General features: G+C 40.1%; 1 protein-coding gene across 3 annotated transcripts in view; it reads left to right on the top strand.

The window, feature by feature from the left end:
* Positions 1 to 17,750, top strand: part of HS3ST5 (heparan sulfate-glucosamine 3-sulfotransferase 5) — a 292,095-nt gene extending 274,345 nt beyond the window's left edge. For all 3 annotated transcript variants that reach the window (XM_017847128.1, XM_017847130.1, XM_017847129.1), the window contains 2 exons: positions 10,469 to 10,607; positions 15,145 to 17,750. In XM_017847128.1, the coding sequence (XP_017702617.1) occupies positions 10,501 to 10,607; positions 15,145 to 16,078 (1,041 nt within the window). In that variant the 5' untranslated portion in view covers positions 10,469 to 10,500 and the 3' untranslated portion in view covers positions 16,079 to 17,750. The remainder of the gene's footprint in view (positions 1 to 10,468; positions 10,608 to 15,144) is intronic.
* The last annotated feature ends 1,195 nt before the right edge of the window (positions 17,751 to 18,945 follow it).

Here is an 18,945-nt window from a genome sequence, read left to right as displayed (position 1 = left end):
ATTTGTTTGAGTTCTTTGTAGATTCTGGATATTAGCCCTTTGTCAGATGAGTAGATTGCAAAAATTTTCTCCCATTCTGTAGGTTGCCTGTTCACTCTGATGATAGTTTCTTTTGCTGTGCAGAAGCTCTTTAGTTTAATTAGATCCCATTTGTCTATTTTGGCTTTTGTTGCCATTACTTTTCGTGTTTTCATCGTGAAGTCTTTGCCCATGCCTATGTTCTGAATGGTATCACCTAGGTTTTCCTCTAGGATTTTTATGGTTTTAGGTCTTACATTTAAGTCTTTAATCCATCTTGAGTTAATTTTTGTATAAGATGTAAGGAAGGGATCCAGTTTCAGCTGTCTACATATGGCTAGCCAGTTTTCCCAGCACCATTTATTAAATAGGGAATCCTTTCCCCATTTCTTGTTTTTGTCAGGTTTGTCAAAGCTCAGATGGTTGTAGATGTGTGGCATTATTTCTGAGGCCTCTGTTCTGTTCCATTAGTCTGTATATCTGTTTCGGCACTAGTACCATGCTGTTTTGGTTACTATAGCCTTGTAGTATAGTTTGAAGTCAGGTAGCATGATGCCTCCAGCTTTGTTTTTTTTACTTAGGATTTTCTTGGATATGTGGGCTCTTTTTTGGTTCCATATAAAATTGACAGTAGTTTTTTCCAATTCTGTGAAGAAAGTCATTGGTAGCTTGATAGGGATAGCATTGAATCTATAAATCACCTTGGGCAGTATGGCCATTTTCACAATATTGATTCTTCCTGTCCACTTCATCGCCAATTTTAAGCTACCAAGATGAATTGATTGAATATGAAATCTTAAGCTACTAAGATGAATTCACTAAATGTGAAATTGGGAGGAGATGTGTAGTATTCCATTGTACAGATGCAACAGACTTAACCTCAAGACCATAGATAATAGTAAAATGGAGTAAGATAATTAGGAAATAAGGAGTTTTTCAAATTTATTACCTTTGCTTTACTTAATTATAAAGTTATATAATACAATTTTAATTTTTAATAATGAGTTTAACAACTGGCTTGCAAAGTAGGAGCCAGCTGTAGCGTGCCAGTGGATGGGCATCACCACATGACTCTACCATCTGTGTTAAAATATAAAAAGAGCTTTTTCTATTTTTTTCTTTCTTAAAAGGAATTCAGAATAGTGTAATAGGAGACAAGACAAGAATCTCCTAAGAGTATTTTTTGTCACCACCCTGCCAAAGGTTTTTTTCTTTTTAAACACTCAACTCAGAATTTGCAGATTGAAAGTTTAGACAGAGATGAGGGATACATTTATTTCTACCAATAAAATCTGCAATATTTTCAACTTTGCATGAACTTCATAGAGAGGCAGAGTGGTGCAATGTAGAAAGCCCTAATATAATTATTTACAACCCCAGACTAAGCAGTTTGAAGCTTTGAGCAGGTCATTTCACCTCCCTAGGCTTTGAGACAAGGATGCCCACTGCCCCACTTCTATCACAGGGCAACATGTATGTGTCAGGTGGGGGCTTCTCACATGCTGCAATGCTGAGATCTGCCACTTATTTTTAATGGTTCCATAAAAGTAATATGTGTTTGTATAGAGGCAAATAAAACAGATACGGCAAAACCTTAACAGTCAGTGAATCTAGGCAAAGGATATATGAGTATTCAATTTTTTCAAAATAAAAGATAGAAAACTAAGGTCATTTATACACAGATAGCACTTGGCAAACATGCTAAGTAGTATACAAAGACAAAGTAGTGGTATCTAAAGAGATGTGGTATCCAGATGCCATAATCTTAGGACATTCAAAGTTCATTTCATCTAACTGATTGGATTACAGCAATCATTTACTGAGTATCAATGACTCTAAATGCTGGAGATAACTCAGTAATGCACAACACATACTTCTTAATCTCACAGAATTTGATCTAGTTAGAGTTACACACAGGTAAACAGACAATTACAATATGGCTTAAATAGAATTAAGTAGAGACTGCTGTGGTGCCATATAGGAAGAACATCTAAGCCAGCCCTAAGTGATGAAGAAAGACTTTCCCAAGGAACCTAAGAGCAGTGAGAACCTAAGATCTAAAACATAGAAATTAAACCAAGGCCTGGGAGGGAGAGCAAGCATCCGTTGACGTGTCTATCATTTATACTATAAGCCAAACAACACATGCCCATTTACTCCTCAGAGCAGTGCTGTGGGGCAGGTTATTGGTATCCCATTTGACAGAACTGATAAACAGAGCACAGAGTTGGTGTTTTCAAGCAATGGAAATCTTATGAAGAAAGGCCCTGAAGCAAAACTGACCATGGCTTATTCAAAAGAACTGCAAGTTGTTCTGTGTATTGCAGTTTGTATATGTAAGCTTTGGGTGGGGTATGTGGAGTTACAGTGGAAAGGAGTAAGGGGTCTTGTGGATGATAGGCATCTATGAAAGGGTATTAAGCCTGGAGATGATGTGATCCAGTTTCCACTGAGAAAGATTACTCTGACATCAGTATGAAGAATAAATTGAGGAAGGAACAAAACTGATAGTAGGGATACCACTTGGCAGCTCATAAGGTAGTCTAAAAGACACAGTGGCCTGAACCAAGTCTGTCCCAAGTGATGACAGAAATCAGGTGGATTCTAACAGTACTGGATAAACAGTACTGGAGGTAGCATCTTACTGGCTGATTGGACATGGGGACAGGGTGGAGACCAGAATGACAACTTCTGGTCTTGGGTTTTGGCATGGGTGAGGGGCAGATGGGAGCCATTCACTGAGATATTGAGAGGAAGTGCTATGGGAAGGGGTGTGTAGGGATTGAGTGATAATGGGAGGGCAAAGACAGATTTAATCAAGATCTTACAAAGACCAGCACATAAGAATCTGAGTCTGTGACAAGTGGCAGCTAATCCTACTGGTATTTTGATCATCTACTATAAATCTTTCTAAGAGATAGTTGTTGAGTCATGGAGAGAAAAAGTGAGGTATGCATGATTCTGGTCAGTTTTAATTATAAGTGGCTTGGTGAATATGAAAAACCCTTGGTAAATTATGGAAACATGACCTTTCATTATAATTGCTACTGTCATTACTTATTAGTATTTTCTCCCTGCTTTCATCAGGTTCAAACAACCTAAATGGTCCCTTTTACCTGGACTTTTATGGAAACATTTTTCCTCTTTTTCTTTTTTTTTTCTTTTTTTTTTCTTTTTTTTTCCGTCTCCCCATCCTCTAACTCAAGGTTCAGTGGCAGGTAATTTGGGTGGAGTTAAGTGTTTTTTGTTTGCTGTCAGTCAATGAACAAATATTTATTAAGAATCTCCCAGAAGCTAAGCTGTGAGGGCACAAAGACATAAGAGTGATAGAATGGACTTTGGGGACTGGGCCAGGGTAAGGTAGGGAGGGGGATGAGGGATAAAAGACTACATATTGGGAACAGTGTACACTGCTCACATATCAAGTGCCCTAAAATCTCAGAAATCTCCACCAGAAGATTTATCCATATAACAAGATAACATATAACCATCTGTATCCCCAAAACTATTGAAATTATTATTTTTTAGAAAGTCTCCCACGGGCCGGGTGTGGTGGCTCATACCTGTAATCCTAGCACTTTGGGAGACCGAGCCTGGTGGATTGCCTGAACTCAGGAGTTTGAGACCAGCCTGGGCAACATGGTGAACCCCTGTCTCTACTAAAATACAAAAAAAAAAAAAATTAGCCAGGCATAGTGGTGAGCGCCTGTAGTCCCAGCTACTCGGGAGGCTGAGGCAGGAGAATTGCTTGAACCCAGGAGGCAGAGGTTGCAGCGAGCCGAAATCGTGCCACTGCAATCCAGCCTGACGACAGAGCGAGACTCTGTCAAAAAAAAAAGAAAAAAAAATTCTCCCATGTAAGTATCCAAACTCTGTGACTAGTGCTGCAATCATAGGGTCATGTTCTTTGGGGTCAGATAATTCTGAATTTAAATCCTCTTTCTGCATTTACCAGCCACAGCTCTTGGGTAAAAAAAATCTACTCATGTCTCTGCTCAGTTTCCATAAAACAAAAAAAAAAAAGATAATATTACAGAGGTCTGTTGTATCATATGAGATAATAAATGTAAAAGAAAGTAACACAGACCCTAGTGTTCAATAAATGTAGTTCCTGTCCACCTCATAAGGCTGTTGCCCAGGATAAATGAACTAATACTCAAAAGAGGGTTATGATTTCCTTGGAATAATTCTGCTGTATAAGTTCAGTCGTTTTTAATGAACTTTGCTGCTATTGTTCCTCTTACTGTTTTTACTGGTACCAAGGGCTTGTGGTAACCATGTCTACAAACCTTTGAGCAGCACTTGAATACATCTTTATTATTATTATTTTTGAATCTCCTTATTTCTTTGTTTCATCTGGGGACTCATTTCTTTCTTTGCTTAGTGCTGCTTTAGAGAAACCGCCAGATGTCTCTACAATTTGTCGTTTCTGGCCACATACTCTGTTATTTAAATACTCTGCTTTGTTCAGCCAAGATACCGTGTCTGTTAAAGCTTTAGGAGTCTGAAGAAACTAATTGTGCTGTTCTTGGCAGGCGAAATGAAAGACACTGAGAGATTAAAAACTGGAGATAGGAGGAGCTTAAATGTCACTGTAGGACTTCAACCACTTTTTATATAAAAGAAATAATAAACTTTTTTAAAAAACTTTATATAAATTTCCCATTACCAGTATAACTGCTTTGAGGAAAGGTTATTAAAATGCCCATTAAAGCTGGCATAGCTAAAGGAATGGGATTTGAGGGTTGGAGAAGCAGTTAACATTCTACCCAATTTAACAGCATTGTCCATAAGGATCGAATGGTGTGCCTTCTCTTTGTCTTATATTCCTAGACCAAAAGCAACAATCTCCAGCTTTTAAGACACCATCCTGGCAGATTCAAATGCTTTATAATGTTATAGAAAACCAAAGAGGCATTTTCGGAGTTAAATTAACCAGATATCTTTGGTTTTCCCTGGGGAAGTTTTATTCAGAGCTGTTATGATATTGTCTCTTAGGACGTAGTTTGAGACTGGTTACAAAACAGAATGAGATTTCACTTTCTATCTGCTGGAGAGCCTCAATAGAAACTTCTGGCTTGGCCTCCTCATTTCTCAACAATTCCAAGAGATTTCAGCTCAAGAAGAGCTGAAAGAGAAATATTGACTGTGTGTGTGTATTCATGTACCATCTTGCTTTGAACCAAAAAATACAGCATTAGCATTCTAATTCTTAACAAGAATTTCCATTAAAAGTTATTTATACTTAAAATACTATTTTCGTAATTCAAGTATACTATTTATGAAAACTGCATTTACTTTATTTTCCTCTGGAAAATGCCTTGCAATAATTAATCTGCCTCCTGAAGCTTTTAATTATGCTTCATTTTTGCACAATGCACAAATGTTCACAAGTTCTGTCCTACTGTTTTACTCCATGCTCACATTTTAAGAATGCTGTGAGACAGACATTGTTATCATAATTTTATGGATGAGGAAAGCAAAACTCAGAAAATTTCCATTATAAAACCAAACCAAAATGTGACCCAAGGTCTTTTGACTCCCAATCTAGTGGTCTTTCCACTTCACCATGAGTGGCTCACTCATATGAATTGAGATCTTCAGTAAAAATATTAGTTCTCAGTGTCACAGTAGATAGGAAGGTACCTTGCAATGCATACTGGGCCTGCCGTAACCAGAGGGGGCGGTGTAGGGAGCCAGACCAGTCTTGTGAACAAAATGCTGGAGAAATCATGTCTCCTGAAGAGGAAAAAAACCTCAGCAGGCATATTTAAGGCATCTCAGGCACAGAGAAGCTAGGCTGGCAGTAGTATCTAATCCCACAGAGCAAAACCTCTATGGTAAAAACTGGATTTATAGCCTAGTATATACCAGATGACCTGTGCATTGTAATTGGATGCTGATAGTTTTTTCATCATAGTTTCCTAAATCTTGCACTACTTCTTCAGCAGGCTTCACATTCTGTCATGTTTTTCTTCTTTTTCCTGTCTGCTAAACTTGAGCAGTTTAACGATTAGGTCATTTTATAATTTCACTCACCCCTACATGCAAAAGCCTTGGAAGTTTTATTCCCGAGCCCAACTATTATCCTTTGGTCCTGTAATTATTTATACAATGGACATGACCCATTTCTACCCACCAAAGGAATGTGTATTGGGATTTTTCCCCTAAACTCCACATCCACCGAGATCAAGATCACTTCCTAGGAAGACACCAGTAAGATCCGGAAGTCTCGAAGGAGGAGACATAGGAAAGATATCCCAGGTCAGCAAGGAAGCTGATGATTGCACAGAGATAAGAGAAAAGGCGTATGGGGAACAGTGCAGGGACTGACCTGACAGGCTCAGAGGCTGGAGTGAGTGACTTAAGAGGGTGAGAAGCTGACTGTCTGCACTGGGACCTCAGAAGGAAGGGCACAGACTTTCAAGAGGAAGCGATTGAACTTGATCCAGTGAACAACCAAAAATAGATGAGGGACAAAATAACTTATGTTAGGAAGATTAATAGTACTATGCAGGGCCATGGGAGATGAACGAGGAGAGCATACCAAAATATTAAGGAACAAGGGAGGCACAAAGTGCCTACACGGCACAAAGCAAGAAGAAATTAAGGAGAAATAATTTTTACTGACCTTGGTGGCTGAAGATACAAAAGATGGTAGAAAACGATAAGCTTTATTACTTTATTCTACTTTTTTTGTGTTTTTTTTTATTTTGTTTTGTTTTGTTTTGAGACGGAGCCATGCTCTGTCACCCAGGCTGGAGTGCAGTGGCGTGATCTCGGCTCACTACAACCTCCACCTCCCAGGTTCAAGTGATTCTCCTGCCTCAGCCTCCAGAGTAGCTGGAATTACAGGCACCCGCCATCATGCCTGGCTAATTTTTGTATTTTTGTAGAGATGGGGTTTCACCATGTTGTCCAAGCTGGTGATCCACCCGCCTTGGCCTCCCAAAGTGTTGGGATTACAGGCGTGAGCCACCACACCCAGCCTGTTCTAGTTTTATAAATACAAAATTAATTCACACTCGTTGAATCAGAATATCTGAGGGTGGTAGCAAGTGTGTGTGTTTTAAAGGCTCTGCAGACTTACCATAGAGAATCACTGGCCTGTGCAGCAAAGCAGATTCTGGGCTTAGTACCCTTCCGTAAGCTTTCTAGTGCTTCTGAGTCAGTCAGTAGGTTTAGCCCATTGCTAGGAGATGATGATGATACACACCAAGAAGCAGCTAACACTAATCAAACACTCATGCACAATGAAATGCCTAACTGTGGTTCTGACTGCAAGAACAAGAGTTAGTGGAGGTGGGTGATGATCCTGGACTGGAAGCTGGAGAAGGCTTCCCAGAGGAACTGTGATATAGCCCAGACCTTAAAGAATGGGTGGACTGGAGCTAAAAATAGATAGGTGGACCAAGGAGCTGGTGAAAGTGGACGAAGCATTGTGCAGTATAGTTTTAAGCAGGAGGGAGTGGGCATTATGTTTAAATAGCAGCGGAGGTCGATAACTTCCCTAGCCTTCCTCTGAATTGGCCCCCTGTATGAGGCTGGAGACCCTTGCAAGGGTCATGGGGCAAGCACATTTTTCCTTTGTCTTTCCCATCCCTTCCCTTTGCAGCTCAGCCACAGACAAGCTTTATTCCCTCACACTCCTCATCTGTGAATGCACACTAAATTCATTCATGCTAAGAAACAGATGACACATAGTCCTTTGCATTACTCTGGCAAGCTAATAAACCTTTGTATAGTAATGCCACTTGTAGAAACCTCATTTCATTCTTCCTACAGCACTATGGAATGGGGACACCAGAGGTGGTCCTCATATTGCAGATAAGAAAAGGAAACCCCAGAGAATCCAACCTCAAAACCGTAGGGCTACTAAGGGAAGTATTTAATTGGGGGACTTGAACACAGTTTTCTTTCTGCCACCCTGTTCTGCAACTTGCTGCAGTATTTGCATTTCAACAAAGATCAGAGCCCAAAGCACGTGGGTCTAACTGAGGACTTCAGACATCAACCTGTAGACAGGAGATTGGTTCTTTCAGTGGAGCTCTGAATCACATTACGTAGGTAATTGTCTTTGTCTTCACATTATCTGTCAGTTGTGTGATCACAGGCAAGTTGGAGAAAATCGTGAGCTTCACTTGACCTATGAAATGGAAATAACTCCATCTACTTTATAGGCTTTTTGAGAATTTCCTGAAATACCACCTGGACGATGTCCTTGCTACACAGTGAGCCTCAAGAAACCTCACTCTCTTTGTCTTCCCCATTTTATCTACACACAAGGCAACCTCTGCTACACCAAAACCACAGGCTCACCCAGCCTACCTGTCTTTGCTCTCTCTTTGCTTATGCTCTTAGTCTTTTCTCTCTTTCCCTCTACCTTTTTCCAGCCGCACCTTCCTGCCTTCACTTCTTAAACAAGCCAAGCATTTTCCCTCCTCAATCCCTCATGTGAGCTGGTTCCTCTGCTCGCTCGTGCCTCCTTGCTTCTCCTCCTCCAGGTGTCACCCCAAGTGTTACTTCTTCAGGAAGCACTGAAGTAGGTTCTTCCTATTATTCTTTCTCACTAGGTCCTGTAACTTTCCTTTGTCATACTGAATACAATTTGTAAGTATGCATGAATCCTGTATGTAGGCTTAATGCCTGTCTTCTCCACTAGACTGTGGACTCCCACAGGACAAGAACGTGTCTATTTATTCGGCCACTATTCTCCATAGTACCCAGTACAGAATCTAGCACATAAGACATGTTCCATAAGTATTTGTCAACTATGTGTTGGATGAGTACTGGTCTTATCTCTCCCTCTCAGGATGCCCTCCTACCGTCTCCTCAGCAATTCACGTAGTACATTCCACATACACAAAAAAATTTTACCATGCCCACGTTCTCTGACCTTTTCCTGAATTTTCTTTTTCCAACACTTATTCATACATGGTCATGATTGTTCTCTGGTTGTTTCCTGATTCCCTAATCACATTATCAGTTTTCTAAGGACTAAAACTCTTTAGGGATCTGTTTTGGAATCTCCTATAAACCTAGTGTAATAGTGGAAAATGCTTTGGGAATTCAGTGATTTCTCGATGAATGAATGAATAGATCAATCATTCAATCCTAGTATATCCCTTCTGCACAAGGAAAATCTTCACACAGCAATACAGAGATATCATTGCAGCAAAACAATTTCTAACCATGACTCATTTCTATCTATATAGCTTCCTTCTTGGGTTACTATTTGGAGTTTCAATAAGAGGCAAACAATCTTATCTTGAAAGGGAGATTGGATTTATTTTTAATAAGAAAGGCTGAATTGGGAGTTTACATTTTCCCCCAAAATTTAATAACAGCACTAGTAAAGCCCTAGACTCCTCAGCTGGCCTTATTTCAGGTATATGAGAACAGAGCTTCCAGGTAAGCTTCTTTCATGATCTAAGAGTGAGACCAATATCACCAAACCTGTCTAAATTCATTGACAGCCAGGGGAGGTCACATAGCAAAAGCATCTAGTCTGAACATGTTTCAGAACCCAGGACTGGGCAGAGGACATGGAGGGAAGCATCAAGTTCCCCAAGGCCATTGTCCTCAAACATGTGACATTCTGATACTTACCACTGATAACTTCAGTAAGTATCACTTTGATTTCACCCCCTTCTACTCATAACTAAAACAAAACAAAAACATATGTAATTAAAATATGTCATTGCTATGCTCAAAATGATAACTTATGAACTGGGATTTCAAATTCACCTTGTTATTCTGAAGCAGAACCTTGAGTTTATGATTGCCCTGCTGGTAAGCCTCAAGTTGCTCTTTTATTTTTTTTTCTTTTTTGAGACAGGTCTTCTCTGTCACCCAGGCCAGAGTGGAGTGGCATGATCTCGGCTCACTGCAACCTCCGCCTCCCGGGTTCAAGCGATTCTCCTGACTCAGCCTCCCTAGCAGCTGGGATTACAGGTGCCCACCACTGCGCCCAGCTAATTTTTGCATTTTTGGTAGAGATGAGGTTTCACCATCTTAACCAGGCTGGTCTTGAACTCCTGACCTCAGGTGATCCACCTGCCTTGGCCTCCCAAAGTACTGGAATTACAGGCTTGAGCCATCGCGCCCGGCCATGTTGTTCATTCTATCCATATTCTTTGAATCATTTTATACACACACACACACACACACTATATGTTACATGCATCTTAATTTACTTTGACAATTTTGTAACAAGTTCTGTCTAGTTAGCATCTTTCCCCCAAGAGTTAGTATTTGATCTTATAACATGGGCCAGGAAAAGAAAGGTAAGTTTTGCTAAATACCTGTTACATCATGACAATTATCAGAGTTGGTGTGGGATCTGCTCTTTGTGCAGTGTCGCTTATCACCTGTCTTCCACCTCTGCTTAGCTCTGTGACAACCAACAGAGCCTCTAAGAGATGACTGCTGATGAGTCCTTCTATCGCAGGCTGCAGCAGTCCTGAAGGTTGATGGAGGGCCATGCTATTCAAACAGCAGGCGTGGCTGAGACAGAAGCTCCTGGTGCTGGGAAGCCTTGCGGTTGGGAGTCTCCTGTATCTAGTCGCCAGAGTTGGGAGCTTGGATAGGTGGGTGCTGAAACACATGCTTATACCCCTGTGACTTTAAGTCTTGATGTAAACTTATTTAGGACATAATTTTAAGTCTATCCACTTGTTTTTCTCCCTCAAAATTCCCAGGAAACATGCTTTTCTGCAGTATTGATTTTGATTTATTGAGCCATTAAAAGAGAGAGATCCAAGTTGCTCAAACCAAGATGTTCTGTCAGGAACCATTTGTATTCCGTGTGCATTGACACTTGTTTTCAGGGAAGAGATAAAGCTGTGTACAGTAAAACTGTCATTTACTAGAGCTCAGTGTGGTCTGCATGCATCTGGTGTTGACCTCTAGCTGTAGCAAAACAGTGATGATGTATCTATGGATCTTCCTTTTGAAATTTATGAGTGGACACTTAATGTGCCATCAGGAGCATTAAAATTATGTATGAGTCTCTAAAGGAGCTCATCAAGTTTGCAATCCATTGCCCTGGAAAGATGGCTGCAGGCGTGGGGAGTTTTAACTATGCTAATTAGCTCTGGTTTTCAGGGGCTGAATGCACCAGACAAGGAGGTTGTTGCTCAGAATAATTGCCCAGAAAGCAATGGGAAATCCATGGAGAGAAAATTACAGTGCTAGGTCTTAGCTCTAAATAGACAAACAGTTGAGAGGTATTGAACTTGCAGAAGTCCCAGCAACATCAGCTGGCTTCACATTAAATATTTCTGGTGTGTTCTGTGTCTAGTCTAATGGGCAAGAACAGAGAAGTTAATTTCTGAAATGTGAAGCTTCCTTTTTTGCCCTTCAAAAAAAAATGTTTTTTTTTGAGTTGGAGTTTCGCTCTTGTTGCCCAGGCTAGAGTGCAATGGCGTAATCTCGGCTCACTGCAACCTCCTCCTCCCATGTTCAAGCTATTCTGCCTCAGCCTCCCAAGTAGCTGTGATTACAGGCATGCACCACCACACCTAGCTAATTTTGTATTGTTAGTAGAGACAGGGTTTCGCCATGTTGGCCAGGCAGGTTTTGAACTCCTGACCTTAGGAGATCCACCCGCCTCAGCCTCCCAAAGTACTGGGATTACAGGCATGAACCACTGTGCCTGGCCGGCCCTTTAAAATTAATTCTTGCACTGGAAAGACTGAAGTATGTTCTCCATGAGTTCAGTTCTCACCATCAATGAAAACACATACAAACTTAAAAATGAAAATCTCTTCCTTTCAGTTTTCTTTTCCTTCCAAAGTTTAAGCTAATCTGTAGACCTTATCACTTAGATATTTAGAAATAACATAGCAGTGGTCCTTGTTTTCCTTCAGTTGCTGTCATTTTGACTGGTAAAGTGAACTCCTTTGATGCTTCTCAATTCAAAATTGCTGAGTAATTGTCCCACTCACTAGTTGTTACCTACCTGAAGTGTAATCAGAGCTTCTCACCGACTTCCAGCAGTTTCCTAAAGTAGCACTTGATGATTAATGAGAAGCCTTGAGGTGGTGCCATTGGCCTACCTCTGTAATGGAACTTTTATATCCAGCCCTTCCCAACTGACCTTTAATTAGCTTCCAATCATTTATCTTTTACTTAGTAATTGATCTAATGATCACTAATGCGTTATTATTTAGTTGACGATTCTTTTCATTTTTTTAACTCTGTCTCTAGTCTCTAAGGGGATAGCTTTTATTTGGAATTGAATTGTTTGGTGGGCTTTCTAAAAGCCTCTCACTTGAGACTTTGAGATTATGTCTGAAGGTAACACAGGCTTATTTAGGCCCACCCTCCACTAACTGAAGACCCTGCTTTCTGGGAGGGAGGCAGATGTTACTTCTCCCATCCCTTCCGATCCTAAACCTATATGATTTTTCAGTCTGGGACCCACACTCAGAATCTATGCTGTCAGAAGTGGGAAAGAATATGATATTTTCTCATATTTTTACATCCTATCTTGAGTTAGGGAGTCCAAAAGGTGACTGTTCTGCAGGGTGTGATCTCCCAGGGTAGAAGGTAGAAAAAGGAAGGAAGTAAAGAAGAAAAATGACCCTTTCTACAAGTAGGGAAATTCCATTTGACCTCAAACAAAGCAGAGACTATCTATGTCAGCCACTCTCAGCCAGCGTACTATGAGAGAATTAAATCCTATAAAAGAGAATTTGAGTGACTGTTTCCTCAATTCTTGCAAGGATGGTACTGACATCATTCCAGGTGCTTAGAACAGAAATCCATCAATGGATGCCTTATGGAATTAGAGCTTAATTCTCAACCGGAACCCAAGAAGAACTGAAGGATGAACTTGTAATATTCCAATCAGTGTCACAATTAAAAGCATCTTTGCCTATGTATCTATTGATAATTTTATATCCTCTATTTAAAGCCCTAGTACATTAATCTCATTAACAAGTGTAAAAATTCATGCTTGTCTAAACTATTAACTGGGTTAAATCCTGTTTTTTAAAAGCTGTCTAGGTCAGGCTCAGTGGCTCATGTCTGTAATCCCAGCACTTTGGGAGGCCGAGGCAGGCAAATCACAAGGTCAGGAGTTCAAGACCAGCCTGGTCAACATGGTGAAACCTCATCTCTACTAAAAATATAAAAATTAGCTGGGCATGGTTGGCACATGTCTGTAATCCCAGCTACTCAGGAGGCCAAGGCAGGAGAATCTCTTGAACCAGGAGACGGAGATTGCAGTGAGCCAAGATCGTGCCATTGCACTCCAGCCTGGGCAACAGACCAAGACTCCATCTCAAAAAAAAAAAGAAAAAAAAAAGTTCTCTATATTTTCACACTTTCCACAATGAGCATGAATTGTTTTAAAAATCATGAAAGGAAACATCACGAAAAGTAATATACATTTATATTTCTCCTTAAGCAATATGATAGATAGTAGTTTAAACGACACAGACCAAGACCATGCTCCTCAATTCTGCAGAACAGGTTGGGTGTATTAGTCCATTTTCACACTGCTATAAAGACATACCTGAGACTAGGTAATTTATAAAGAAAAAAGGTTTAATTGGCGCACAGTTCTGCATGGCTGGGGAAGGCTCAGAAAACTTACAATCATGGCAGAAGGCAAAGAAGAAGCAAGGCACGTCTTACATGGTGGCAGGAGAGAGAGAGAGCTTGCAGGGGGAGGTGCCACACAATTTTAAACCATCAAATCTCATGAGAACTCACTATCATGAAAACAAGGGGGAAATACACCCCCATAATCCAGTCACGTCCCATCAAGCCCTTCCTCTGACGTGTGGGGATTACAATTCCGGATGAGATTTGGGTGGGAACACAGAGCCAAACCATATCACTGGGCATGATCTTGAGGTTGTTTCTCATCTCAGAAAACAAGAAAGATGCCATACAGTCTCTTGGGAAAAGCAAGCAACAGCCTCATTGCCACAGAGGGGGAGATACAAACTCCAAATTATTAGAATAATTGGAAGCTTTCAGGTGTAACAATTGGTTTAACAGCCTTTTTGATTGATATTAACTCCTTTTACCAAGAAGGCTAAAATGCCCTCACAGATCAACCTAGGGAAAGTATAATGAATTTCAGTTCAATTCAGACTATACCTAAAAGGAAACTCAATTTGCTAACCATATATATTAGCCATGACAAATTAAACGGTCACCATTGTCTACTATCATTGTGACTGTTACCACATCTTTCTCCCTGAGAAAAGCAGAGATGGTCGTTCACTATTCAGGACAATATTGAAGTGAAAATCCTCCTTTCTGGCTATATCCATTGCATTCCTTCCTTTATGAGCTTGAGTTCCTGATTTTAATGGGCTTGGCAATGAGGGCTTGAGGTTTCTGGCCCTGTCAAGGTCTTGTTGATGCCTGGTCCCAAGTGTGGTTGGTGATATACAGCACTTGCTGATGGCAATTGAGTTTGATCCTATATTCAGCAAAGTGGAAATGTAATCCTGACCTCTTTAGATAGAAAGAGAGGCAGAAGAAATATAATAATCTTCTGGCTATCCTCAAGGCCAAGGGCAGAGAGTCTCAGAATGAAAAGCTCAGCAAGTTCCAAGATTGGAATTTTGTAGGTTGATGATGCAAAAAGCCCAGAGCAGAAACTGGGACCTCCTTTCAGATTATATCTCAAAGAGTTTCAAGAGCCATGTGAGTGCTGCCGAGCTGCAAGAAAATAATACCACATGAAACGTGAAACACATGGCCTCCCTGCTACCCTTCCACCTCCCAGCTGAAGATTATAATCTCCTGCCTTTCACTTTTTCTTAATGATTTTAACTGGTGAGCTGTTAAAAAGCTATTAGTATGGCTGGTGTCACTTGTCTATCCTGTACTGTGAACAGAGGTACGCACCATAGTCAATTAAGTGCTTGGGGAATAAAAAATTTTAAGGAGCACTAATAAAAAAATCTCATCAATTATGTGTGCTCCATTTAATACATGGTTGCTTAAAATAAAATTTCCCGAACATATGTTCATTATGGATTGCAGCAGGCTGGGAATCAATGGCTTTATTTATGCATTTAAAGTCTTGGTCTGACTGGGGAACCAGGAAAATGAGAAGTTAGCTGCAATGAGCTGAAAGTGTCTCTGTCTTGCTTGCAGGCTACAACCCATTTGCCCCATTGAAGGTCGACTGGGTGGTGCCCGCAGCCAGGCTGAATTCCCACTCCGCGCCCTGCAGTTTAAGCGTGGCCTGCTACACGAGTTCCGGAAGGGCAATGCTTCCAAGGAGCAGGTTCGCCTCCATGACCTGGTCCAGCAGCTCCCCAAGGCCATTATCATTGGAGTGAGGAAAGGAGGCACAAGGGCGCTGCTTGAAATGCTGAACCTACATCCGGCAGTGGTCAAAGCTTCTCAAGAAATCCACTTTTTTGATAATGATGAGAATTATGGTAAGGGCATTGAGTGGTATAGGAAAAAGATGCCTTTTTCCTACCCTCAGCAAATCACAATTGAAAAGAGCCCAGCATATTTTATCACGGAGGAGGTTCCAGAAAGGATTTACAAAATGAACTCATCCATCAAGTTGTTGATCATTGTCAGGGAGCCAACCACGAGAGCTATTTCTGATTATACTCAGGTGCTAGAGGGGAAGGAGAGGAAAAACAAAACGTATTACAAGTTTGAGAAGCTGGCCATAGACCCTAATACATGTGAAGTGAACACAAAATATAAAGCAGTAAGAACCAGCATCTACACCAAACATCTGGAAAGGTGGTTGAAATACTTTCCAATTGAGCAATTTCATGTCGTCGATGGAGATCGCCTCATCACAGAACCTCTGCCAGAACTTCAGCTCGTGGAGAAGTTCCTAAATCTGCCTCCAAGGATAAGTCAATACAATTTATACTTCAATGCTACCAGAGGGTTTTACTGCTTGCGGTTTAATATTATCTTTAATAAGTGCCTGGCGGGCAGCAAGGGGCGCATTCATCCAGAGGTGGACCCCTCTGTCATTACCAAATTACGCAAATTCTTTCATCCTTTTAATCAAAAATTTTACCAGATCACTGGAAGGACATTGAACTGGCCCTAAAATAATATGTCATACAACACTGTGTGTTGTGCCTGGAGACACACAATGTCTCCTGTAGATTAAAATATGCACTTTTCCTAGGCAGAGCTATCCACGTCATTTTTCCATGTATACTTGTACATATGCAGTGTGTGACCAAATATAAGATCAGTTCTTTTTCTACTGAAAATTTACAAAAAAAAAAAAAAAATGCTGTCTGCATAGTCACATCTTTTAAGCTATTTACAAAAAAGAAGAGGTGGTGGTATGGGGGGAAAGTGACTTCAGCTATTCTCAAAGAGTTAGTCTTCCTTTGATTCAGAATTTGTCACCCACCATTTTCATAGATTTAAGCCAAAAGATAAATGTGTGAAAATGTACCAATGGCTGCGAAGCTTCAGGAAGTAGAGGATCCAGTGATGCATTTTTTTTTTTCCTAAGGGAAAGCTGGCTCTTTAATTCAGATGCTGAATTGGTGCCATGAAAACAGAAAATGCTATTTTCTTATTATTTAAAAGAATGTCTTATCTCATAAAATTGACATTGTCCAAAGTTCCTATGGTGATTTTGCACTATTGTTTTCTCGTATGGACCACGGTGTCACTTATAGCATGTCGATCACACGTTGGAAAGTCAAGTCCTTTTACTTCCACGTTGTATGTCAACAGAGAGAAATGTCATGTACATAATGTATATTGTTGTAAATACTGGTTTCACACTAAGTAATTCTATTTTGTAAACTGAATATGGCTATTTAATTTATTGTGAAAATTAAATTTATTGTGGTATTTAAAAATGGAATGGATTAAAATTACTCTATGTGCAATTTTTTTTTAACTCATTTTGTTTTACATACCCCCTGCTGGCTTCCAACATGGAAGCTGTTTACGTGCATTTGAGAGCACTTGGAAAGATGTGCTTCCCTGCTGGATTTCTGTACCCTTGTGAAAATGTATTTATGAAGTGAGGTTGAGTATATTAAAAAAGAAAAACCTCAACCATCTGGAAATCAAGTATAATAGCCACCTCAAAGAATCCTAGTGCTGCTCTGCTACAACTTTGTAACAATTAATTTACTTGCAGTTACTGCTGCTCAGGGCAAGAGACAAGGAATATTTTAACAGAATCAAGGCATAGAAGAATCACCATTTTATTTGAACCTCTAATCAGAGTCAGACCGGTAGAGAAATTAAATAAAATAAGATTAGAAAACTCTGTACTGAAAGCTGCTGATGCTTCCAAAATGAATACAAGATCTCAGAACTCTCCCTGTTAGATGAAAATATATCAATTTGCTCAGAAAGGATTCAGTTGCCTAGTGTTGCCATTACTAACATAAACATATGGCTCATATTTCCATCCAGAGAAATTAATGCTAAATTGGTGCCTCGCTAACATCAGTTACACTGTATTATGCTTACATATATTCAGTAAAATGTGGAAAGGGGTATTAACAACAACAAAAAGATGGATTTTTTTTTTCCTCATAATCACGGTTGCTAATCCAGTGGGAAATATTTGAGAGAGTTTTGTTCAACATCACAGTGAGAGTGCCTAGGGAAACCAGCAAATTACAATAGATTCCCCTTTGATTGTAGTAAGTGTTGATTTTCTCCATGAGTTGTTTATCCTGTCCAGTGATTTGATGGTGAACTTTTCTAAATAAATAGCCCTTTCCCCTCCGGTGTCGGTATGTATTGCTTCTCAAGCCACTGCCTTGGTAATCATCTCTATTGTTTGAATTAGCAGTGATGCTGTTCTCTCAGCATGAAACAGGCATGACACCAACACGTGCTGGCAGGCCAGCTCCTCCCTCACTGTGGGATGACTCTAGAGTGACAGCCTCAGGTCTAAATGTCAGCCACTTCTCCCCTAAGCCATGAATGAAGTCAATATAAGGATCCTGCTGTCAGATTTCTCTGGGCCTCAACTCTCTGCTAACCATCAGTATAAACTCTTTGAATACAGTGTCCAAGGACACAATCACTGTATTATCATTAATTTCATAGAAGTATTCCTAGACCGCTATACAGCCAATATGATTTTGTGCCAGTAACCATCAAATTATGCTCCCTTGGAACACTGATGTTTCAAAAACTCAGACCAGGTAGGTATTCCATCAGTAAAATTAAAAAATGGTCATCTTTTCCCAGATTAATAGAGGAATAAAAAATAAGTTAATAAATTGAAATTTCTCAGTAATCATCTTTTATGTTACCAATTTTTCTTATACTTTGCTACTGCTACCAATAGTGTATATCAGACTTTATTCTAAGATTCTTTTTGACTTATGCCAACTTTTATCTCAATAAGCCAGTATTTCTTCACATTTGGGAGCAGGAAGAGGGAAGCACTGTGATTTCTAGTTGTTTCACTTCCTGAGTAAGTTTGAGAATTGTTTTAAATCTTCAAGCCTCCCCACGGAGATTTAAAGCAAGGGCCTATGTTGGGAGAATTTTTTGGGTGGCAGGTTTTATTTCAGTAAAACAACAGTCACAGCCACTGCTGATTGAGCTAGGTAGGGAGAAGTAAAAATGCTATGATTTAATAGCATAACACTCGTGGAGATTTTAAACCTGCTTGTTTAGAAAAATGTTTCCTGTTGTTATCAGACAGACAACAGAACTCTAGAGAAATCTTCACCTCATTACAACAGCTCCACTAGGGCTCTCTTTAATAAGTTACTTCTTTTATGTCATAAACACCTTGCATGTTTTCAAGAGGCATCGTGGAACCATACAGCTTTGTGAAACAGTTCTAGCTGCAAAGAGAAAAGTTGTTTAAGCAATGGCAAGGTTTCTGCTGGACCATAAAGCAGAAATTACACCTTTTCTGGAAGCCAAGGAATTCCAGTTACAATTATACAAATAGCCCAAGAGAACAGAGAG

The sequence above is a fragment of the Rhinopithecus bieti genome, unplaced genomic scaffold (genome assembly GCF_001698545.2).
Source record: "Rhinopithecus bieti isolate Rb0 unplaced genomic scaffold, ASM169854v2 scaffold_26504, whole genome shotgun sequence".
NCBI classification, from domain to species: domain Eukaryota; kingdom Metazoa; phylum Chordata; class Mammalia; order Primates; family Cercopithecidae; genus Rhinopithecus; species Rhinopithecus bieti.
This window is presented reverse-complemented; position numbering and strand designations above follow the sequence as displayed.